This window comes from Lolium perenne, chromosome 3, assembly GCF_019359855.2.
Source record: "Lolium perenne isolate Kyuss_39 chromosome 3, Kyuss_2.0, whole genome shotgun sequence".
Taxonomy (NCBI): domain Eukaryota; kingdom Viridiplantae; phylum Streptophyta; class Magnoliopsida; order Poales; family Poaceae; genus Lolium; species Lolium perenne.
The window spans coordinates 130039325-130065259 of record NC_067246.2 but is presented as its reverse complement, the minus strand read 5'-3'; the positions used below and the strand labels follow the sequence as shown (position 1 = coordinate 130065259).

Here is a 25935-nt window from a genome sequence, read left to right as displayed (position 1 = left end):
ATTTGGATTACTGCACAGTTCCAGATTTCTTTGCTGTCACGAATCTGGGTCCACCTCCCTGTAGGTAGCTCAGAAAATTAAGCCAATTTACGTGCATGATCCTCAGATATGTACGCAACTTTCATTCAATTTGAGCATTTTCATTTGAGCAAGTCTGGTGCCATTTTAAAATTCGTCAATACGAACTGTTCTGTTTTGACAGATTCTGCCTTTTATTTCGCATTGTCTCTTTTGCTATGTTGGATGAATTTCTTTGATCCACTAATGTACAGTAGCATTATGCAATGTCCAGAAGTGTTAAGAATGATTGTGTCACCTCTGAATATGTTAATTTTTATTATGCACTAACCCTCTAATGAGTTGTTTCGAGTTTGGTGTGGAGGAAGTTTTCAAGGATCAAGAGAGGAGTATGATGCAACATGATCAAGGAGAGTGAAAGCTCTAAGCTTGGGGATGCCCCGGTGGTTCACCCCTGCATATATATTAAGAAGACTCAAGCGTCTAAGCTTGGGGATGCCCAAGGCATCCCCTTCTTCATCGACAACATTATCAGGTTCCTCCCCTGAAACTATATTTTTATTCCATCACATCTTATGTGCTTTTTCTTGGAGCGTCGGTTTGTTTTTGTTTTTTTTTGTTTGAATAAAATGGATCCTAGCATTCACTTTATGGGCGAGAGACACGCTCCGCTGTAGCATATGGACAAGTATGTCCTTGGTTTCTACTCATAGTATTCATGGCGAAGTTTCTCCTTCGTTAAATTGTTATATGGTTGGAATTGGAAAATGATACATGTAGTAATTGCTATAAATGTCTTGGGTAATGTGATACTTGGCAATTGTTGTGCTCATGATTAAGCTCTTGCATCATATGCTTTGCACCCATTAATGAAGAAATACATAGAGCATGCTAAAATTTGGTTTGCATATTTGGTTTCTCTAAGGTCTAGATAATTTCTAGTATTGAGTTTGAACAACAAGGAAGACGGTGTAGAGTCTTATAATGTTTTCAATATGTCTTTTATGTGAGTTTTGCTGCACCGGTTCATCCTTGTGTTTGTTTCAAATAAGCCTTGCTAGCCTAAACCTTGTATCGAGAGGGAATACTTCTCATGCATCCAAAATACTTGAGCCAACCACTATGCCACTTGTGTCCACCATACCTACCTACTACATGGTATTTTCCGCCATTCCAAAGTAAATTGCTTGAGTGCTACCTTTAAAATTCCATCATTCACCTTTGCAATATATAGCTCATGGGACAAATAGCTTAAAAACTATTGTGGTATTGAATATGTAATTATGCACTTTATCTCTTATTAAGTTGCTTGTTGTGCGATAACCATGTTCACTGGGGACGCCATCAACTATTCATTGTTGAATTTCATGTGAGTTGCTATGCATGTCCGTCTTGTCTGAAGTAAGAGAGATCTACCACCTTATGGTTAAGCATGCATATGTTAGAGAAGAACATTGGGCCGCTAACTAAAGCCATGATCCATGGTGGAAGTTTCAGTTTTGGACATATATCCTCAATCTCAAATGAGAAAATTATTAATTGTTGTTACATGCTTATGCATAAAAGAGGAGTCCATTATCTGTTGTCTATGTTGTCCCGGTATGGATGTCTAAGTTGAAGAATAATCAATAGCGAGAAATCCAACGCGAGCTTTCTCCTTAGACCTTTGTACAGGCGGCATAGAGGTACCCCTTTGTGACACTTGGTTAAAACAGTGCATTGTGATGATCCGGTAGTCCAAGCTAATTAGGACAAGGTGCGGGCACTATTAGTACACTATGCATGAGGCTTGCAACTTATAAGATATAATTTACATGATGCATATGCTTTATTACTACCGTTGACAAAATTGTTTCATGTTTTCAAAATCAAAGCTCTAGCACAAATATAGCAATCGATGCTTTTCCTCTATGGAGGACCATTCTTTTACTTTCAATGTTGAGTCAGTTCACCTATTTCTCTCCACCTCAAGAAGCAAACACTTGTGTGAACTATGCATTGATTCCTACATACTTGCTTATTGCACTTATTATACTACTCTATGTTGACAATATCCATGAGATATACATGTTACAAGTTGAAAGCAACCGCTGAAACTTAATCTTCTTTTATGTTGCTTCAATGCCTTTACTATGAATTATTGCTTTATGAGTTAACTCTTATGCAAGACTTATTGATGCTTGTCTTGAAGCGCTATTCATGAAAAGTCTTTGCTTTATGATTCACTTGTTTACTCATGTCATATACATTGTTTTGATCGCTGCATTCACTACATATGCTTTACAAATAGTATGATCAAGATTATGATGGCATGTCACTCCAGAAATTATCTGTGTTATCGTTTTACCTGCTCGGGACGAGCAGAACTAAGCTTGGGGATGCTGATATGTCTCCGACTTATCGATAATTTCTTATGTTCCATGCCACATTATTGATGTTATCTACATGTTTTATGCACACTTTATGTCATATTCGTGCATTTTCTGGAACTAACCTATTAACAAGATGCCGAAGTGCCGATTCTTTGTTTCTGCTGTTTTTGGTTTCAGAAATCCTAGTAAGGAAATATTCTCGGAATTGGACGAAATCAACGCCCAGGGGCCTATTTTTCCACGAAGCTTCCGGAAGTCCGAAGACGAAGCGAAGTGGGGCCACAGGAGCCCAAACCCTAGGGCGGCGCCCCCCTTGGCCGCGCCGCCCGTCATCTGGGGCCCCTGTGCCCCCTCGACTTGCCCTTCCGCCTACTTAAAGCCTCCATGACGAAACCCCCGATCGAGAGCCACGATATGGAAAACCTTCCGAGAGACGCCGCCAACGCCGATCCCATCTCGGGGATCCAGAGATCGCCTCCGGCACCCTGCCGGAGAGGGGAATCATCTCCCGGAGGACTCTACGCCGCCATGGTCGCCTCCGGTGTGATGTGTGAGTAGTCTACCCCTGGACTATGGGTCCATACCAGTAGCTAGATGGTTGTCTTCTCCCCATTGTGCTATCATTGTCGGATCTTGTGAGCTACCTAACATGATCAAGATCATCTATCTGTAATTCTATATGTTGCGTTTGTTGGGATCCGATGAATAGAGAATACTTGTTATGTTGATTATCAAAGTTATATCTACGTGTTGTTTATGATCTTGCATGCTTTCCGTTACTAGTAGATGCTCTGGCCAAGTAGATGCTTGTAACTCCAAGAGGGAGTACTTATGCTCGATAGTGGGTTCATGCCCGCATTGACACACAGGACGGTGATAGAAAGTTCTAAGGTTGTGTTGTGCTGTTGCCACTAGGGATAAAACATTGATGCTATGTCTAAGGATGTAGTTGTTGATTACATTACGCACCATACTTAATGCAATTGTCTGTTGCTTTGCAACTTAATACTGGAGGGGGTTCGGATGATAACCTGAAGGTGGACTTTTTAGGCATAGATGCAGTTGGATGGCGGTCTATGTACTTTGTCGTAATGCCCAATTAAATCTCACTATACTCATCATGATATGTATGTGCATGGTCATGCTCTCTTTATTTGTCAATTGCCCAACTGTAATTTGTTCACCCAACATGCTGTTCGTCTTATGGGAGAGACACCTCTAGTGAACTGTGGACCCCGGTCCAATTCTCTTTACTGAAATACAATCTACTGCAATACTTGTTCTACTGTTTTCTGCAAACAATCATCTTCCACACAATACGGTTAACTCTTTGTTACAGCAAGCCGGTGAGATTGACAACCTCACTGTTTCGTTGGGGCAAAGTACTTTGGTTGTGTTGTGCAGGTTCCACGTTGGCGCCGGAATCCCTGGTGTTGCGCCGCACTACATCTCGCCGCCATCAACCTTCAACGTGCTTCTTGACTCCTACTGGTCCGATTAAACCTTGGTTTCTTACTGAGGGAAACTTGCCGCTGTGCGCATCACACCTTCCTCTTGGGGTTCCCAACGGACGTGCCAACCACACGCATCAAGAAGTCTAAGCTTGGGGAAGCTAGTTTTTATGATCTTTTTAGCTTCCCATCTTTAGGGGAGAAAATTTGCTCTGATAATACTTTATCTCCCATATGCGATAACTCTAATGATGCTTGTGATATTTTAAATCCACCAACTGCAAGTACTGCTTTCGAGATACCCATGAAAATTATTGAACGTGTTATGGATAACCTCTATGAAGGGGATGGAACTGTCCATCCTGGAGATCATTTACTGTTTTTACATGAATTATGCGGGTTATTCAAGTGTGCAGGTATCTCTATGGATGAAGTGAGGAAGAAACTATTCTCTATTTCGCTGTCTGGTAAAGCGGCGCATTGGTATAAATTGTTGAAGAATAGTCATTCTCTTGGTTGGGAGGAAATTGTATCTCTCTTTTATTCTAAATTTTATCCTCCTCATGAAGTGCATATTGATAGGAATTACATTTATAACTTTTATCCTCGTGATGGAGAGAGTATTTCTCAAGCATGGGGGAGATTGAAGTCACTAATGCTCAAATGTCCCATTCATGAGCTCCCCCGTAATGTTATTATTAACAATTTTTATGCGAGGCTTTCAGGACATCACAAGGACTATCTAGATGCATGTTCGGAGGGATCTTTCACAAGCAAGGAGGTTGAAGCTAGGTGGGATCTTCTTGATCGGATTGAGGAGAATTCTGAAGATTGGGAGAACGACAAAGGTAAAGAGTCAGGTATAAATTATGATTATGAATGCATCAAAACTTTTATGGATACTGGTAAATTTCGAAATATGAGTGCTACCTATGGTCTTGACTCTCAAGTTGCTGCAAATCTTTATAAAGCTTTTGCCTCTCATTTTGAATTGCCTAGGAAGAATTTTGATAAGTATCATGAATCTTTTAAAGAGGCTTGCATGAAGGATGAAATTGTTGTTAATGATTGCAATAAACATGCTCAAACTCCTAAGAATGCTATTTCCTATAAGCATGTTAATTTTCGTGGAATGCATAGACCTTGTGGAATTAATCAAATCAAAGATGAATATTGTATCCATCATATTAATGAAAAAACTAGAAAGTGGTTTAGGGCTCTAGATGATCTTGGTAAAAAAGTGTGTGCCCTATATCCTTTTATTTGTGAACTTTGCCATAGAGTGGGTCATTTTAATTTTCAATGCTCCTCCAATGATAATTTGAACCCCATGAGTGCTGCAAGTTTGTATTGTGATGATGAAATTACTCCTAATCAGCATGATGAACTTACTTTATTTTTGTGGTATGAAGAGTTATCAAGAAAAATCTCTTTGTTACATATGAGTGATCTTGATATGGATGATGTCCTGCATGGGTGTTTTTCTTATTGCATTGATAATTGCCATACAAATACTTACATACAAAATATTTTAGAAGATGACACTTTGCCAAAATATGATAGGACCGCTGTGTGTTTTGAACTTATTAATGAAAAGGAGGAATCCTCCCAAGTTTCTTCTATTGTTTCTGGAAATAAATCAGGTTATGTGGAGAAGCCTCCGTTCAAGCCTCTTCCTCCTGAAGAAGGGAACAAGGAGAAGGAAGAGAAGAAGAAGAAGAAGAAGAAGGGAACGAAGAAGAAGAAGAAGAAGAAGAAGAAGGGGAAAAAAGAGAAAGAGATAACGATAGGTAACCGTAAGTATGTTGCTCCTAATGATTATTATGATAATGAATCTGAATACAATGATCTTCCTATGCCCTTTACATACATTAGTGATCATGATTTGAAAGAGCACACTACTTTTGATATTGCAAATCTCTGGGAAACTAATTCTGAAAATGATGATGTTAATAATTGCCATAGTATCAGTACTATCCATTCTTCCTCCCATAATGATATAGAAAGCTCTAAGCTTGGGGATGAGGTGTTTGAAAATCCTTTTGCTACTGATCATTATATGTTTGATACATCTCCTTCTAGCAACAACGATGGTAAGGTTGCAGATGAACATACTGTGAAGAATAACTATTCCATTTCTTATGATGACACTATGCCTCCAATCTTTGATATTATTATAAAGAATGCTATGATATAGGTTATAACTATCCCTATGAAACTTTTCATAGTTATGATTGGATTGCCAAAAACAATTCCCTTAATATGCAACTTGTTTACCATGTTCAAATTCTTGATAATAATCTTGCTCCAATTACTATTAATGAGAAGAACTCTTCTTATGCCAAAATTAATGATACTTCTATGTATATGAACCATGATAAGAATGTTTTAAGTGATGGGTATATTGTGGATTTCATCAATGATGCTACTGAAAGTTATTATGAGAGAGGGAAACATGGTTATATGCATCTTAATAATATTAAGTTTCCCCTCTTTATGTTCAGAATCTTGAAGTTACTCGTGTTCTATCTTCCTATGCTTGTCACTTTGTTCTTCATGAATTCATTTGTGCACAAGATTCCTTTGCATAGGAAGCATGTTAGACTTAAATGTGTTTTGAATTTGCTCCTTGATGCTCTCTTTTGCTTCAACTCTTATTTTTTGGGAGTGCATCATTAAAATTACTGAGCCTATCTTAATGGCTATAAAGAAAGCACTTCTTGGGAGATAACCCATGTTTTTGTTTTCTACAGTAACTTTGTTTTATATTTGAGTCTTGGAAGTTGATACTACTGTAGCAACCTCTCCTTATCTTTATTTTATTGCATTGTTGTGCCAAGTGAAGTCTTTGATAGAAAGGTTGATACTAGATTTGGATTACTGCGCAGAAACAGATTTCTGTCTGTCACGAATTTGGGCAGGGTTCTCTGTAGGTAACTCAGAAAAATCTGCCAATTTACGTGAGTGATCCTCAGATATGTACGCAACTTTCATTCAATTTGAGCATTTTCATCTGAGCAAGTCTGGTGCCTCTAAAAAATTCGTCTTTACGGACTGTTCTGTTTTGACAGATTCCGCCTTTTATTTCGCATTGCTTCTTTTGCTATGTTGGATGGATTTCTTTGATTCCATTAACTTTCAGAAGCTTTGAGCAATGTCCAGAAGTTTTAAGAATGATTGTGTCACCTCTGAACATGTGAGTTATTGATTATGCACTAACCCTCTAATGAGTTTGTTTCGAGTTTGGTGTGGAGGAAGTTTTCAAGGGTCAAGAGAGGAGGATGATACAATATGATCAAGAAGAGTGAAAAGTCTATGCTTGGGGATGCCCCGGTGGTTCATCCCTGCATATTTAAAGAAGACTCGAGCATCTAAGCTTGGGGATGCCCAAGGCATCCCCTTCTTCATCGACAACATTATCAGGTTTCTTCTCTTGAAACTATATTTTTATTCGGTCACATCTTATGTACTTTACTTGGTGCGTCTGTGTGCTTTTATTTTCGTTTTGTTATTTTCATTCTCTGAATAAATTCTTGTGTGGGAGAGAGACACGCTCCGCTGGTTCATATGAACACATGTGTTCTTAGCTTTATTCTTAATGTTCATGGCGAAGGTTGAAACTGCTTCGTTAATTGTTATATGGTTGGAAACGGGAAATGCTACATGTGGTAATTGGTATAATGTCTTGAACAATGTGATACTTGGCGATTGTTGTGCTCATGATTAAGCTCTTACATCATATACTTGCACCTATTAGTGAAGAAATACATAGAGCTTGCTAAAATTTGGTTTGCATGATTGGTCTCTCTAAGGTCTAGATATTTTATGGTAAAGGTGTTTGAACAACAAGGAAGACAATTTAGAGTCTTATAATGCTTGCAATATGTTCTTATGTAAGTTTTGATGTACTAGTTCATACTTGTGTTTGCTTCAAATAACCTTGCTAGCCTAAGCCTTGTATTGAGAGGGATTACTTCTCATGCATCCAAAATCCTTGAGCCAAACACTATGCCATTTGTGTCCACCATACCTACCTACTACATGGTATTTCTCTGCCATTCCAAAGTAAATTGCTTGAGTGCTATCTTTAAACACTTCAAAAGTTATTACCTCTTATTTGTGTCAATGTTTTATAGCTCATGAGGAAGTATGTGGTGTTTATCTTTCAATCTTGTTGGACAACTTTCACCAATGGACTAGTGGCTTCATCCGCTTATCCAATAATTTTGCAAAAAGAGCTGGCAATGGGGTTCCCAGCCCCAACTAATTAACTTTCATAATTTTATAAAAAAATAGACACTCCTCCATGGTATGTGATTGTTGGACGGCACCCGAGGATTCGGTTAGCCATGGCTTGAGAAAGCAAAGGTGGGGAGGAGTGTCATCTAAATAAAACTAAAATAAAAGGGCACCCCTTCATGGTATGAGATTGTTGGCAGGCACCCGAGGATTCGGTTAGCCATGGTTTGTGTAAGCAAGGTTGGAAGGAGTGCCACCCAAAAATAAAAATGTTTCATGGGAGCCGCTCTTTGAAGGTCTGTCTGGCAAGGGGGTTAGAGTGCCCATTACCATTCGTTGACAACAACAAACACCTCTCAAAATTTTACTTTTATACTCTCTTTATGTTTTCAAAATGAAAGCTCTAGCACAAATATAGCAATCAATGCTTCCCTCTGCGAAGGGCCATTTTTCTACTTTCATGTTGAGTCAGTTTACCTATTTCCTTCTGTCCTGGAAGCAAACACTTGTGTTAACTGTGCATTGATTCCTACATACTTGCTTATTGCACTTGTTATATTACTTTGCATTGACAACTATCCATGAGATATACATGTTACAAGTTGAAAGCAACCGCTAAAACTTAATCTTCCTTTGTGTTGCTTCAATGCCTTTATTTAGAATCTATTGCTTTATGAGTTAACTCTTATGCAAGACTTCTTGATGCTTGTCTCGAAAGTACTATTCATGAAAAGTCTTTGCTATATGATTCAGTTGTTTAATCATTGTCTTTATCATTGCTTTGAATCACTTCATTTATCTCATATGCTTTACAATAGTATGATCAAGATTATGTTGGTAGCATGTCACTTCAGAAATTATCTTTTATCGTTTACCTACTCGAGGACGAGTAGGAACTAAGCTTGGGGATGCTGATACGTCTCCAACGTATCTATAATTTCTGATGTTCCATGCTTGTTTTATGACAATACCTACATGTTTTGTTCACACTTTATGATGATTTTATGCGTTTTCCGAAACTAACCTATTGACGAGATGCCGAAGTGCCAGTTGCTGTTTTCTGCTGTTTTTGGTTTCAGAAATCCTACAAAGGAAATATTCTCGGAATCAGACGAAATCAATGCCCAACATCTTAATTTTCCCGGAACCTTCCAGAAAGTCAAAGGGGGACCAGAGGGGAGCCCTGGGGGCCCCACACGTGTGGGCGGCGCGGCCCAGGGGGGGCGCGCCCCCTAGTGTGAGGAGGCCCCATCAGCCCTCCGACTCCGCCTCTTCGCCTATAAGTTGCCTCCTGACCTAAAACATCGACACCGATTGACGAAACCCGAGAAAACCTTCCAGAGCCGCCGCCATCGCGAAAGTCCAATTCGGGGGACAGAAGTCTCTGTTCCGGCACCCTGCCGGGACGGGGAATTGCCCCCGGAGTCATCACCACCGCAGTCTCCACCGCCATCTTCACCGCCATCGCTGTCTCCATGATGAGGAGGGAGTAGTTCACCCCCGGGGCTGAGGGCTCTGCTGTAGCTATGTGGTTCATCTCTCTCTCTTTGTGATCTAGTTGAATATCATCTATGTGCTACTCTAGTGATGTTATTAAAGTAGTCTATTCCTCCTCCATGATGTAATGTTGACAGTGTGTGCATCATGAAGTACTTGGTATATGCTATGATTGTGATCTCTTGTAGATTATGAAGTTAACTATTACTATGATGGTATTGATGCAATCTATTCCCCCTTTCATAGTCTGTCGGTGACGGTGGGCATGCTATGTTAGTACTCAGTATAATTGCGTTGATCTATCATGCACTCTAAGGTTATTTAAATATGAACATCGAATGTTGTGGAGCTTGTTAACTCCGGCATTGAGGTGCTCTTGTAGCCCTACACAATTAGTGGTGTTTATCATCCAACAAGAGAGTGTAGAGTGGTTTTATTATGTGATCCATGTTGAGAGTGTCCACTAGTGAAAGTAGGATCCCTAGGCCTTGTTTCCAAACATCGAATCTCCGTTTGTTTACTATTCCGTTGCATGTTTACTCGCTGCCATATTTTATTCAGATTGCTATTGCCACTCATATTCATCCATATCATTTGCATCTCACTATCTCTTCGCCGAACTAGTGCACATATACATCTGACAAGTGTATTGGGTGTGTTAGGGATACAAGAGACTTCTTGTATTTGTGGTTGCAGGGTTGCTTGAGAGGGATATCTTTGACCTCTTCCTCCCTGAGTTCGATAAACCTTGGGTGATCCACTTAAGGGAAAACTTGCTGCTGTTCTACAAACCTCTGCTCTTGGAGGCCCAACACTGTCTACAGGAAAAGAAGCGTGAGTAGACATCATGCATACTGTAGGCTTCCAATAGCCGAAGCATATGGAACCGCTTTCATTTGATCGAGCTCGTATTGATTTTGGGGACTTTGATGTTTCCCAAAACTATCGCCCTTGACTATAGGGGCAGGTGTGGCACTGCACTTATGCATATTATACTTACTTAGAATCTTTTCTAAATAAGCCTTTTGCGATAGTCCTAATACTCCATTGTTCCTATCTCGGTGAATTTCTATGCCCAAAACATATGACGCTTCACCAAGATCTTTCATATCAAAATTTGAGGACAAGAACTTCTTTGTCTCTTGCATTAGACTAACATCACTGCTGGCAAGCAGAATATCATCCACATACAAGATTAGGAAAATATATTTCCCACTTTTAAACTTTGCATTAACGCAATTGTCCTCAATATTTTCTTTAAATCTAAATCTCTTAATTGTCTCATTGAACTTTAGATACCACTGTCTGGAGGCTTGCTTTAATCCATAAATGGATTTTGTTAGGCGGCATCCCATCTCTTCCTTGCCTTCCATGATAAAACCCTTGGGTTGTTTCATGTAGACATTTTCTTCTAAAACTCCGTTTAGGAATGCCGTCTTTACATTCATTTGATGTAACTCTAAATCAAAATGTGCAACTAGTGCCATGATGATTCTGAAGGAATCCTTACATGAGACCGAAGAAAATGTCTCATTGTAATCTATCCCTTCTCTTTGTGTAAATCCTTTTGCCACAAGTCGTGCTTTGTACTTTCTAGGAGGTGGCTGTTGTTGCTCCCTTTCATGCTCAACAAATGGTTCATTCGGCTCCTGACGGACAGGTTCCGAATTTTCACTCATCGTTGTCATGGGTGGAGTTACAACAGGCGCTTGCACCACAATCGCATGGATCGTCGGTACAGGTGCACATGGTAGCGCAAAAAATGGCTCCTGAGTCATCGGATTAGGTGCATGCACCCTCTTCTCCTCAAGATCAATTTTCCGAGCTACCATGCTCCCCCTCATCATTTCGTCCTCTAAGAAGACAGCATGTCTCGTTTCCACAAACTTTGTATATTTCTCTGGACAGTAGAAACGATAACCTTTTGACTTTTCAGAATAGCCAATAAAATGGCAGCTGACTGTTTTGATATCTAACTTTGCGATATTTGGATTGAATACTTTGGCCTCAGCAGGGCTCCCCCACACTTTCAGGTGGTTTAGAGAAGGCACTCTCCCTGTCCATAGCTCATACGGCGTTTTGGGCACCGATTTGCTTGGTACTCTGTTTAGAATGTGAATAGCGGTTTTTAACGCCTCAATCCACAATCCCAATGGTAGGGTGGAATAGCTCATCATACTGCGCACCATATCCATAAGGGTACGGTTGCGCCTTTCAGCTACCCCATTCTGCTGAGGTTCGCCCGGCATCGAGTACTGGGCGACTATTCCAGTCTCCTGTAGAAACCTTACAAAAGGTCCAGGGACTTGGCCATATGGAGTATGTCGATCGTAGTACTCCCCTCCACGATCAGACCTGACTATCTTTATTCTTTTATCATGCTGATTTTCAACTTCAGCTTTGAATATTTTGAATTTATCCAATGTTTTTGTTCTTTCTTTTATTGGATAAATATAACCATATCGGGAGTAATCATCCGTGAATGTTATGAACGAATCATAGCCATCCACACTTTTCACAGGAAATGATCCACATATCTCGGTGTGAATTATTTCTAGTGTTGTTGTGCATCGATTTGCACCCTTTTTAATTTGCTTTACAAATTTTTCTTTAATGCAATCGATGCGCTGTTCTATGTCTGAGAATTCTAATGGAGGAAGAATATCATTTTTAATGACGAGTCTTTCTATTCTCCCCCCTCGAAATATGGCCTAAGCGACATTGCCATGATTTCGATGATTCTTCAGTTCTTTTCTTTTCTTTTGTTCTTTTTTCGACACAGATACCTTCTCATTCACATTACACACAGACATCGCCTTTTTCACGCAAGGATGATAAATAAAACTCATCATGGAGTAAAGCAACCCCAGATAAGCATTATTACAACCATATGGCACACTCGCCATGTCTTTCATGTCCATGTGTACTTTTCTGTCACCAGTTGCTTCAGCAGCTGGGTCGCACATATATTTGAAGAACCAATGAACTGGCTCTTTATTCTTTCAACATACTCCCATACGGAAGCACACTCTGCAATTGAGCCCACAATAGTGTTCTCAATTGTATTCTTTATAAATGACACTTAGCCACTTTTATTCTGTCATGCAGAATCATCTTTCTTGTCATTTCTGACTGGATCTTTTGGTCTGACCGGCTGTGGGAACCCAGTCCATCTCAGCACAAATCGACCTTCTTTTCTCCATTCAGTGTAGTTGTCACCTTTGAGGGTTGGAACATCCTTGATGCAGCTCATCAAGTAGTACCCTCCTTTAAACCATAATGAAATGAGATCATAACAACAATTGCATGCAATAATCCAACGTTGGTCAAAATTAAAACATACAACTGTTTGTGCAATTAAATCTATATCACTGTTGGGCAGAAAATAGAGATAAATGCACACCTTATTGGAACAAATCATGATCATGTCATTAATAACGTTGGTTAAAAAATAACAGAACCATAATTGTCACAATAATAACTTTGATTATCACTTTTGCACATGTTATTACAACAAAACATGATCATGCCATCAATAACGTTGGTCATAAAATGACATATCATAATTGTTTCAACAATCACTTTTAAGCAACTTTTTAAATTTTAATCATCACTTTTGCATTTTTCCAAATTGAAAAAGCATCTTAACTATTTGCAGCGGAAACTTTGAAGTCAAACTTTAAACTTTAAACTTTTCAGAAGAATCTCTGTTAGTTTTTAATTTCCAAAAACAAATATCTTGTTGGTTCAATTTGCTCAGGAAAAAACTTGCCAAAAATGCTTCTTTTACTGTTTGCAGCGGAAACTGTGACTTTAAACTATTTAACTTTTTAAATTTTTCAGAGGCATATCTTTCACTTTTCAATTCCTGAACAAATATTTCGTTGTTCCTATTTGTTCAGAAAAAATCTAGACAAAATTAGGCCTAAAACTGTCCAAAACTGCCAAAAATGCCTCTGGAAATAATAAAACTGTAAAAAACTGTAAAAATTGTTGTTACTGTTGAGGCCCACGCGGCCCGCACGCGCCGAGCGACGCGCCGAGCGATGCGCAGAAACGCGGCGCCCACGCGGCTGGAAGGAGCGGCACGTACGCGGTGAGAGGCACGCAGAGACGCGGCGCCCACGCGGCCTGCTGACGCGGCCTGCCGACGCGACCCGGCCACGCTTCTAACGCAGCCCACGCTGCCTCCACGCGGCCCAGCCGCGGAGACTACGCCGCCGGCCAGCGCCCGACCCTCCTGGCCGTCGAATGAGCTATTTCGCCGGTATAAAAAGGGGGCCAAACGGCCAAACCCAAACCCTAGCTTCATTTTTCCCCCCGACCTCCTCTCTGGTTGTTTCTCTTGCGGCGGCGGAGAGAGCGCCTGTGGCCGGCGACGGCGAGCCCATCATGGCACCTGCTCGGCGGGGCTTCCCTTCCCCCTTTCTTTCTTTTCCTCCTCCCCACCCGAGATCCTCGATAGCCACCGTGGAGAGAACTAGCGGCGCGGTGAGAAGGAGCAGCAGCGGCGCCCCCTGCCCCTCTTGCCGTCGTGTGCGTGCACCCGAGGGTGGGCGCATCGCCGTCAAGCGGCGCAGAGGTGGTGCCGATTTTCTTTGCCGGCGGCCGCGCGGAACAGCAGCAGCAGCCGGTATACTTTCGGCGGTGCTGGCGCTGTGGCCCCACTGCCCCTTTTCTTTCTCGCCGGCGAGCCCAAGGCCCCGGCCTGTAAGGATTTTTCTTTTTCCTTCTCGGATACGATCTATGGTTAGAGTTTGGGGATTTACCTTTTTTTTCTTTACTGTCCCGATCACAAGATCTAAGGCCCTAGTGGCTCTGATACCAATGTTAAATCGCTAGGATCATCTAGGCTAGATCTTAATCGGTAGGAACCATATCTGTGAATGAATCATGTGTGGGTACTGTGAGAGGGAGAGAGAGATGTACATGTACTGTGGCTTACCTTCTCGTTTGGAGGAGGAACTCGCCGATCTGGACATGGCGAGGACGGCGGTGCGTTGGGCGAGGTGGTGGTGGTGCTTCCCGTCGACACTGCACTACCCTGATCGGTGGGTTGTCTGGTGGGGCGAGTGGCAGCTCAGGGCAACCTCGTTATGTGCCACCGCCCCCACCACTGAATATATAGCACAGGCGACAGGGGCCCACCAACCAGATGCGGTTGGGCGCCCCCGATCAGGGCGCGGACGAGGTCAAGGATCCGAGTTCGAGCCGTTGGGCTCGGACGCGAGGAGATCATCCTAACAGAGAAGGCTTCCAAGTATTGAGGAAGCTCCTCTCCTGCAACATCGACAACAGGCTATTGGCGAGTGCCGCACTCAGACATCCATGGTTCACCGATGACACCCCATCCTGAGCTGCGGCTGCAACCTGGAAAGACTGATCTACTTCGAGCGTATGCTGGAACTTGTAATTAGTTGTACATTTGTAGAAACAGAGTACTGTCTCTATTCTTTTCCCATTTTTTTCCCTTCCCCGTGAGATGTACACTGAAGTAAAAAAAAAAAAAAAAACGAACCAACAGCGGAAGGAACCACTGTTGTACTTTATTAAGGTAGAACTGGTGAGTCGAACTCTGGCTGTCTAGTACACCATCGCAAGCCATGCATGCCGTGGAACATGTGGGCGGCAATGCGGCATCGCGCGTCTGAGTTCATGTCCGGCTCACACACGATCGAGACTCAGCGCAACGGAGGAGGATGCTGTCCGCGTATGCCGCGCGCCTTAGTTCGTGTCCGACTCACCCTAACAAAGGACAGCGATCGACCACGAAACGAACGCAGCAATATAATGTGCAAGCCGAGGGCGCCTTATGTACCGCTCGTGATCGACCGAGACACGGACGTATCATTTGATTTTCGGCAGCTAAAACGGATCTAGCGAGATGTCGCCGACGCGGACGACCGCCGGCAACGGAGAAGACACGTGCAGCACCAGATCGTCGGCGGCGCAGTGGTCCGACATCCCCGACGATCTCCTCGGCAACATCCGCCTCAGGCTCGACACGCTGCGCGACCGCGCCAGCCTCGCATCCGTCTGCAGGCAGTGGCACGCTGCCCTGCTGCGGACGGTGCCGCCCGTCGCCCCGCTGCTGCTCCTGTCCCCGCAGAGCCGGTCCTGCAGCACAAAGCGCCGGTGTAGCGGCGGCCCGGCCTATTGCTGTGTCATCCCCATCACGGACAAGGCGGTCAACAAGTGTCTCGTCGGCTCGCACGACGGCGGCTGGGTCGCCGCATTCGACTTTAACAGCCACGAGCTCACGGTCATGAATCTTTGCTCCGGTGCCGAGGTGGGGGTATGCGGCGGTCAATTGGAGAGTCCCATCTCTCATGTCGTTTTCTCGGACCGCCCCACCTCTTTTAACGGATGCATCCTCGCCACCATTACCAACGGGTCGCGCAGCATTGCCATGTGCAAGGTTGGTTGTCGCCAAGGGTGGACCTTACATGACTGGAAGAACAAGATGTTCACACACATCGCCTTCTGCAACGGTGATCTCTACGGGCTTACATACCCCGACGAGGAGCTGATCAAGTTTAAGATCGGCATGGAGGAAGACGGCTCGCCCATGTTCGAATCAACCCACCAGCTGGCCATCGAAAGTCCCCACCGTCCCACCACGGAGGACGATCCGAACGAGTACGAGTGCTATATCCTCGAGCTAAATGGTAAACTATCCATGGCGACAAGGGACCGGTGGTTGTCCAAGCATGAGCCCTTCTTCAAGATCTTCGAGCTTGTTGACGCCGATGATGCCTGCGATGCTCTCCCACACAAGTGGATGGAAGTGACGAGTTTTGGTAACTATGCCTTGTTCTTGGGGCCGACGAGGTCTAAGGCTGTTCCCGTGCCAGTGGGGGCTGAGCGCCACGGTTTCGAGAGAAACCACATATACTACTCTAAAGCTACTCGCTCCGGAGAAACCATCTTGCCTGGCGATGAAGTGTACTCATGGAGATGTGACAACAACCGCCTTACGTATTGTAGAGAAGATCAAAGTATCGGCGATGGCCTAGAGAGGACAGGATACTTCATAGCTGGCTGGGGGAATGCTGCTATGTGGATACACCCTCCGGACTTGTATCCAAAGACACTAGTCGGTCCTATATAAGAATACATGGGGAAATGCTACCTATGGTGGAGAAGTCAGCCAGATTATGCGTTATTGCTCACCTCGTATCTTTTGCAAGAATGTTAGGCTACATATAAGGCTCTTTAAAATTTTCTATACGAGTATTATGTCCAGATTTTTCTCTAATTCTTCAGTTGCTCCATTTTCTCTTTAATAAATTGGGGAATCCCATATGGATTATGACTTGCTCTTTGTTTCTTTCATTTTTCTCCATATGTCTGTCGAAGATAGATTTATAGATGTTTATTCACACAATTAGAAGGATTTCTCTCGAGGCAAATTCCTAGCGGACCAGAAAATATTTTCTGTAGGCCAAATTCTCGCTGAGTATGAAGGACTTTGCACATTGAGAATGTGTCTTATTCTTAAAACCAACGTAATTTCTGGCTATTTTTTTTTAAATTTCACCTTTCACCTCATAGTCGTGCATTTATGATCCCAATTATCCCATTTAGTGAAAATTATACTAGAATGTCCTCTAAACAAAATTCGAGCCCAATTTTAGGCCCACGTAAGCATTTTGCCTATTTTTCTTGTAGAGTGATAATAATGTATAAACCTCGGAGGTCGTCAAGGATGATCATGTCCATCCTTCTCTTCTCTATCCATTTCATTCCTAATTGTCCTCGTGATATCATCGAAACTCAATCGTCGCATTACACCTTGCCCATAACATATATCGGAGAAAGAGGGTCCAACATTTCTTAATTGAAGTAATGTGGATGAATTTCACTATTTTAAAAGAACCACCAAGTTGCTAAAATATCAGCCGATCCATTACAAGACTGGATTATTGTCCAATCCCGTTATCCAGTATCCTGTCCTCCCTAGTCCATCGCCGATGCTTTTGTCTTCTCTCCAATACATAAGGCCACAATTGTCCAATTTCAACGAGTACACTTCGTCACCATGCAAGTCGCTTGTTATAGAGTGGACTAGATGGACCCGGCGCGCTCTGCTGCGCCAGCCTCCGATATTGACGTTCTCTTCCAGCACATAGATATGCTCGTTGTTATTTTACTGAGGCTTATTTTGAGGCAAAATGCAGAGAGCATGTACAGGTGTCCCATGGATGAGGCGGTCGACTCCGAGCTCCTTATTATGATGCAGCGTTAATGCTAGTCGCTTCTTTTGTGTTGGGAGCGACTGAAGTTCTCTGGTAACTGCACATTTCTGTAAATGATCGATGGTGTTTTCCGCGAGAAGGAGCAACACAAGGCCTGTATTAGATCCAAAATTATTTTGTACGAAATAAATCACAAGTGGGGCGAGTGCTAAATCAACCGAGAAAAGGCTTACTTGTTGTATAGTGGGGCGAGGTAGAATCCAGATCTAGATGGCCATTCACGGATTTGTCGGCATGGACCCTTCGTCCATTTTCTCTCCTGGGTACTCAAGTTCAGTGTGCCCATCGTGGATCTCTGGTTCTTAGTCATCGCCAGGGTTCGGCGGGTCCAGACTAACCTACAAAACACAATAGATGAAAACTTATATAAAAAGAACCACGTCTTACAGATTCATCAATCTCCCGTTCCTATGCCCTCCAGCCTAGACTGACCAAGGGCAAAAACCTAAAAACTAATTCTGCAGTTAAACCACACACAGGAAAACTGAACCACCAAACACATCAATCACCTAACTCCACAATGAGGCACCCAAACTACAATTGTCGCAAACTGAATCACGGCCTCCACACTCAAGCGCAGCAATGAGAGCACCAGCATCTTGTCCCCGCATCTTATCCTAAAAGGCTAAAACACACACCGAGCCAGCGGTCGAATAAGTCTAAAAATAAAATCCCAAACACCCCCAAATCAATGATTCCACAACAGTTTGCAGTAATCTCTCACGACTAAGGCCCATGCGGCAGCCACAACCACGCCCACCATAGATCCAAGGTAGACACGCCACATCAGCAAACCAGCACACAGGATCGACAACCACAACTCAACTGAAACAAAATGCAGAACAAACAGTAAAGGGGACGAACCAGGGCGAGGAAGAAAGCGGTCAGAGAAGGAAGGCGGCCACAGCGGCAGCCCCCAAGCACCGCACCCAGGCCGGCAATGAAGAGGAATGGCACAGAGACCCAAAGAGCACCACCGCAGCAGCAAGAAGCCAAAAACAAAGACCGGATCTAAAAACATAAGCGACCCCGAGAGCCCTTGCCCCGCTGGCACGTCGACAACCTGTGCACAACACAGCACATTGCAACGACACACGCACAAAAGAAAAAAAGAAAAAGCAGCGGCATGTACCCACAACTCACCCGCAGATGAACTCCACGCTCCCCACTACCGACAGGCAAGCGCAAACGAACGCATGTCCAATGAAAGAATGCCGCGCCAAGCCAAAAACGTTCAACCCAGTGAAAATACGTTCACTGTTAACCACTTGTGATAGTAGATGAATACACCCCTGATTATATAGTACATAACATTAAACATAGTTGTACAGATTAGTACAATAGTTGTCATCTAAGAAGGCTAAAACCTGAAGGAGCAAATATAGCCGATGAAGTACCCTTGACCATACCTCAGAAGGCTACAAATTGGTGGAGTAAACGTACCCCATGATACATGAAGTGCACACATGACCACAACAGAAACCCAATAGACAAAACTGGTGAAACTGGTTCCATCCATATTACATTCTAGAACATGGATGCAGAACATCAGTCCTATTCGTCTCAGATTAAATACTGCAAGAAGAGAAAACCAAAACAATTTATATACCGAAGAAGCACCTACAACAAACAAATGTTGAATGGTAATATATCTAAAGTTATAGTCATGTGTTCAGAAATACCCCTGTCATGATCCAATCACTTGTAGATGAGCAGTGCTGCTATAGGTTATCAACCTACTGTTCATTTTTTGTCTGGCATAGCGAGTAAACCATTTTCATCAGTTTCAAGTACTCCCTCCATCTTAAAAAAGTTGTGATGTATCTATAACTAAAATATGTATATACCTATGTATCTAGATAAACTTGAGAAACTTTTTAGAGTTGGAGGAAGTATCTTTAAACCTTCCCTAGATGTTACTCTTGACATAGCAACATACAACTGCCATGAGAAAACAGAGATTTTGGTAGACAGACACCTCAGGTTGTCATGCATAGTTATATTTCTATAATTGCAGGCCAAGTGTTCAATCTTCAATTTCCACATTTATTGTTAACATTGAGTCGGTTCTAAGCCCACTGGGGATCAACAAAGATGCAACATCCGATGAAGCAACCAAAAAGACTACACAACCATCAGCTAGATGTAACAAAACTACCATAAAAAGATGTCTCGGCTGAAACAAAGAAGGCTGGAAAATATCCGTAATCCAAAAAGCAAAGGCATGGATGAACAAACGATAAGGATGCAGTTTCAGCGAATTCATCAATTCTGGAACAAAGACACTCGACAATCAGCGAACCGTCCTCCTGCAAGCAGACCTAACAATTTGGCAAAGAATATAGCAATTCACCACACATAGAGAGATATCTAAGAGATGGAGAGCAGATCTCACTTAGCAGAAGAAACACACTGCTTTTGAATGAGCTTTGGCTTCACATAGCAGCTCCCGCAACTGGCAAGACAGGAGTACTCTTGATTGCAGAAATGAAGAGGATACCACAAAAGGAAAACAACAGAGATTAAGCCCATAATAAAACATGCACCAAATGCACATGAATAGGCACAGGAACAGATGATCTGGCAAGCAATGGATGGGTAAAGAAGCAAAAGGTAATAACCGAGAACCAATCTAAGATGAACCAATGGTAACAACAGACTGACAATGAACATAATACCGCAACATAAGAACACGAGAGGAAGAAACAACGCTGTTCATATCACTGCGAACAAATACGTTAAACAGTGACACAACATGATCATAAGAAATAAGCTCATTGGATGATGGTGTTACACAGCACCTCCACACGAAGATTTCTTTGAAAATATTTGATTTTCTCCGGAGGAATTTTGATTTGCTGGTGTCAATGTGCTATTATAACTGAAAACTGTAATATTTCATATATTATCTAAAAATCTGCCTTAATTCTTTTCTTTCAGCTATACGGTCAAATGTCATTGATCTCTTGGTGTGTTTTTAAAATCTCTACATGTTTGACAGGAGATCAACAACATCACTATCTTGTTCATGCGGTAGTAATACATACCACTGGTGACAACAGGATTGCCTTTTCTCGTATTTCAGTCCTTGTTATGTCAACTGATTCTTATGTCTTCTTTCAGAATAAAGTCCGATATGCTGTTGTGTGACAGGACATTTGCATTAAATATTTAACACAAGAAGCATAAATGGGTGTATACTGATTAGCTTGGCGATAGCTGCACAGAAACAACGGTTGCAGAAAGCTTATGATGCCAGAACTTGTAAAAGTGTTTGCTGTAGAGGCACAACAACTTTAATATCACATCAAGTTGGTAGTGTTCTGCCTTAACATAAGTGCAGGTGACTTACTTCTCCTTGATTTGCACAAGTAGTTGGCCTAGGTGCCATTGTTAAGCTGGATTCGAGTACAAAATAATGAAGAAGCAAACTAAGAAAGGCAAGGACAGGAAGACAAAGACAACGAACCTTCAGGTGTACCATCAGGCAGCAAAGTAAAAGAAAATCCGAGAAAATATGTTTAACATATATATATTGATCTCATCGTAAATCCAAACCATCAAGTAAAAATGCAATCAAAATATAGTTCTACACACTAAGCATTGAACTGAGATGCCAAAACAGGAATAATATAAACAAAATACAGAAAAGAACCACTAATTTGCTAGAACAATGACTGCTTAGCAGTCAATATTTGTATATTCAAATACAGTAAATTGCTCGCTAATGTAAAATACACTCTCATAGCATGTGTTAAAGGTTTTTTTAGTTAAACGGTGTATTGAGTTGCCCCACTATCAATGGATCCTAGGAAAAAGAAGTGTTTTCAGGTCAACTTAAAGACTTGTTGAGAGAATTTCCTAGCCTTGAAATTTCAAAGCAAATGTAGTCAACTAAAATGCTTTGAAATTTCTCTAGTTATTTCGCTTTGGTTGACCATTGGACGCTCAAAATGAAGCTTCATTAACTATTTATTTAGAGAAGGCTGAAGGTAGAACCAATCCTGGTAATAGATAATTATCGCAAACTTTAGCATCAAAAGATAGAAAATGAGATATTGCGGCAACCAAATAGTAACTAAACCTCGTCCAACCTACAGAAAAGGTAGAAACAACTCACCCGACGATGGAACTGCCTGCTGCCACTCTTATGTCAATCCTGATGAGGCTACAATTGAGAATTCTATCTGAATGGTAATTTGTTGAAATCAACCTGCACAAGAACATAGCATCATAGTTACTTTCCTTCCTAAGGCCAAAAAGGAGACCGTTAGAGATAGGGCAGCAGACCCCGCAGGCCAACCTATAGGCAGTACCACACTGGAGGAAGATGACAGTGCGTCTCATGAACCGGCCATGCGGAGGTAACTTTGACAGAGGTCCCCGTTAGCAGCCGAGCACGACGGAGGTTCAGAATTTCAGAACGGCTCAGCTCGCGAGTAAACCACAATCTCGACGGTGGGTGCGGCTGGGAGCCTGGGACCAACACCGGGCTGAGGAGCAGGAAGTCCAATGTGGCGGGGCGAGACTCACAATGGTGCCCGCCAGAACCAGCCCAGACAACAATAGCAGGAAGCCCCAGGGCGGGAACGACATCGCCACCCTGTAGCGCTGACCTCGATTGACCCACGACAGCCTCGACGGCAGCCGGCCGCGACCCCTAGAGGGAACACAGGCAGCGTGTGGCAGATGCCTTGGCCCTAGAGCTTGTGGCCCGGGTCAGCCGAGGTGGAGGGGAGGCAGGGCAACTATCAAGGAATCGTGGGCGGTTTCGGAGACAGGCAGACAGCGCCGAGTTTCTCATGGAGCTCCTGGACGCGTCGCTGGTCACCGAATAGGAGGAGGAGAGGTAGGGTGCTCCTCCAGTCCTTCACGTCCTCCTCCAATCCTCCCCTTGGTCGCCGAGGATGCAATCTTTAAGAGAATGTGGGAAAATCATGAGAGAATGGGAGGGGGAGAAGAGCAACAGTATGGAAAGAAAATTAGACCTCTACCTGCAAGCACCTGCGTGTGCGGTGGTGGAGACGAAATTGGCATTGTAAGCTCTCCCTCAAGCTCCGGGCGATGGTGGGAAGTCGATTGCAGCGGCGCCAGCGGCGGTGGGGGGACACGAGGTACTTGGCGGGCACGGGGGATGCAGTCCACGGCGTCGTCAGCTCGAGGACGGAGCAGATCGGCATGAGCGAGGACATGCGCGGCGGTGGAGATCGAGAAGATTTTGGGGATGGATGTTATCCAATCGAAGAGAATGGTTCTGGTAGGAGTTCTAGACGGAGACATCCAGTCAAAACGGTGCCATCGTGAATAAAAACGTCACACCGACTAAAAATTCCAACGTAAGCTAGAAAAAAAAAGCCCAGCGCCAAATTCCCAAGCGGGACCCACGATAGCGACCTTCGAGACGCCCACAGGCCTTGGGAACCCTGGGAGCTTAGTGCTCTTCCTAGATAGCTATCGAGTAGTAGATGTGGTTTCTCTTGAAACCGCAATGCTCAACACCCACCGGCACATGCACCGCCTTAGATCTTGCCGGCCCAAGGAACAAGGCATAGTCGCCGAACCACGTCACCTCTATCCACTTGTGTTGGTAAGTTTCACCCATATTGGCATCAACGAGCTCGAAGACCTTCAAGAAAGGCTCACGGTTGCGCAACCATCTGACCCTTACTGCCTTTGATGGCTTGCCATATAGCTCGAGGATGTAGCATTCATACACCAGTGGATCTTCATTTTCCACGGGTCCGTGGCGCCTTTGGATGGCCAATAGGTGAACGGACTTGACCACTAACGAGCCATCTTTCTCCATGTCGATTTTAAACTTGACAAGCTCCTCACCAGGGTACGCAAGGCCATAGAGGTCACCGCTACAGAATGCGATGCCATTGAATGTTTTCCCCTCCCAGCCATGCGTTGTCCACTCAGTGCGGCAGCCTACCTTGTACTTGTACAACGCAATTTTTTGAGAGTAGTCGGTGATGGTGGCGAGGATGCAACCGTCTGAAGAGTCTGGGTCATCCGAAAAGACAAAATGATTTATAGGTTTACTATACCATGGATCTTTCCACGGATAGCATCCACAGGAGGATACCACCATCGCTTTGTGATACGTCTCCAGCGTATCTATAATTTATTATGTTTCATGCTTGTTTTAGACAATACCTACATGTTTTATTCACACTTTATAATGTTTTTATGCATTTTCTGGGACTAACCTATTAACAAGATGCCACAGTGCCAGTTTCTGTTTTCTGCTGTTTTTGATTTCAGAAAAGTTAGTTTGCAAATATTCTCGGAATTGGACGAAACAAAAGCCCGTGGCCCTATTTTCCACGGAGTGTTCCAGAAGACCAAAGAAGAGTCGAGGAAGGCCAGCAGGAGGCCCACACCATATGGCGGCGCGGGGGGCCCCACTGTCACGCCAAGGTGTGGTGAGGGAGCCCCCTGGCTCCCCCGACTCTGCCCCTTCGCCTATTTATTCCTTCGTCCCCGAAAACCCTAACACGGAGAGCCAGAATACCAGAACAGTTCCAGAGACGCCGCCGCCGTCAACCCTAACTCGGGGGGTTCAGGAGATCTCCTCCGGCACCCTGCCGGAGAGGGGTATCATCACCGGAGGGCTCTACACCACCATGCCCGCCTCCGGACTGATGCGTGAGTAGTTCATCCTTGGACTACGGGTCCATAGCAGTAGCTAGATGGTTGTCTTCTCCTCTTGTGCCATCATGTTTAGATCTTGTGAGCTGCCTATCATGATCAAGATCATCTATTTGTAATGCTACATGTTGTGTTTGTTGGGATCCGATGAATATGGAATACTATGTCAAGTTGATTATTGATCTATCATATATGTTATTTATGATCTTGCATGCTCTCTGTTGCTAGTAGAGGCTCTGGCCAAGTTGATACTTGTGACTCCAATAGGGAGTATTTATGCTAGATAGTGGGTTCATGTCTCCATTGAATCTGGGGGAGTGACAACAACCCATAAGGTTGTGGATGTGTTGTTGCCACTAGGGATAAAACAGCAATGCTTTGTCTAAGGATATTTGTATTGTTTACATTACGCACAGTACTTAATGCAACTGTCTATTGTTTACAACTTAATATTAGAAAGGGTGCGGATGCTAACCCGAAGGTGGACTTTTTAGGCATAGATGCATGCTGGATGGCGGTCTATGTTCTTTGTCGTAATGCCCTAAGTAAATCTCATAGTAGTCATCATGATATGTATGTGCATTGTTATGCCCTCTCTATTGGTCAATTGCCCAACTGTAATTTGTTTACCCAACATGTTATTTATCTTACTGGAGATACACCACTAGTGAACTGTGGACCCCGGTCCATTCTTTTACATCTGAAATACAATCTACTGCAATCATTGTTCTCTTTTGTTTATTGCAAGCAAACATCATTTTCCACACCATATGTTTAATCCTTTGTTTTCAGCAAGCCGGTGAGATTGACAACCTCACTGTTAAGTTGGGGCAAAGTATTTTGATCGCGTTGTGCAGGTTCCACGTCTGCAACGGAATCCCTGGTGTTGCGCCGCACTACACTCCTTCACCAACAACCTTCACGTGATCTTCATCTCCTACTGGTTCGATAACCTTGGTTTCTTTCTGAGGGAAAACTCGCTGCTGTACGCATCATACCTTCCTCTTGGGGTGCCCAACGGACGTGTGCTTTACCGTCACAAGCAGCTACTTTTCTGGCGCCGTTGCCGGGGAGATCAAGACACGCTGCAAGGGGAGTCTCTCACACCCAATCTCTTTACTTTGTTTATTGTCTTGCTTTATTTTATTTTCTGTCTTGTTTGCTTTCTTTATATCAAAAACACAAAAAAATTAGTTACTTGCATTTAATTTATTTTGTTATCATGTCTAGTCATGTACTTGTTACTCTATCACCTGAGGAATTGATCTTTACTTTTAAACAAGGGGATGAGGAGAGTTTTAAAGAAGCTTGGTCTAGAATTTTTGATTCTTATGGTAAAACTGAACCTAAAATGACTCTAAGCCTGCTTCTTAGTAACTTTTATTTTGGGCTTATTCTTCGCTATAGATATGCTTTGGATGCTGTAGTGGGAGGAGATTTCCTTCA

The 25935-nt window shown here is 43.2% G+C and overlaps 2 protein-coding genes across 2 annotated transcripts; one reads left to right on the top strand and one right to left on the bottom strand.

The window, feature by feature from the left end:
* Positions 1-15461: 15461 nt before the first annotated feature.
* Positions 15462-16688, top strand: LOC127339621 (uncharacterized). Its single transcript, XM_051365449.1, has one exon. It carries the CDS (start codon positions 15462-15464, stop codon positions 16686-16688), a length of 1227 nt encoding a protein of 408 aa, XP_051221409.1.
* Positions 16689-17409: 721 nt separating this feature from the next.
* Positions 17410-23027, bottom strand: LOC127339620 (uncharacterized). Its single transcript, XM_051365448.1, has 5 exons — positions 22830-23027; positions 22152-22495; positions 21956-22048; positions 18009-18173; positions 17410-17929 (listed from the first exon to the last, which is right to left on the bottom strand). The coding sequence occupies exons 1-5, from the start codon at positions 23025-23027 to the stop codon at positions 17809-17811; spliced, it is 921 nt and encodes a 306-aa protein (XP_051221408.1). The 3' UTR covers positions 17410-17808.
* Between the last annotated feature and the right edge of the window lie 2908 nt (positions 23028-25935).

Bases quoted from the DNA above. Each gene is read 5' to 3' on its own strand.
- LOC127339621 (XM_051365449.1), top strand. From the start codon at position 15,462: ATGTCGCCGACGCGGACGACCGCCGGCAACGGAGAAGACACGTGCAGC.
- LOC127339620 (XM_051365448.1), bottom strand. From the start codon at position 23,027: ATGTCCTCGCTCATGCCGATCTGCTCCGTCCTCGAGCTGACGACGCCG. The intron at 22,496-22,829 runs GTAGAGGTCTAA...TGTTCCCTCTAG, and splicing joins GCACACGCAGGTGCTTGCAG to GGGTCGCGGCCGGCTGCCGT. The intron at 18,174-21,955 runs GTGAGTTGTTTC...TGTGTTTTGTAG, and splicing joins GCAGGCAGTTCCATCGTCGG to GTTAGTCTGGACCCGCCGAA.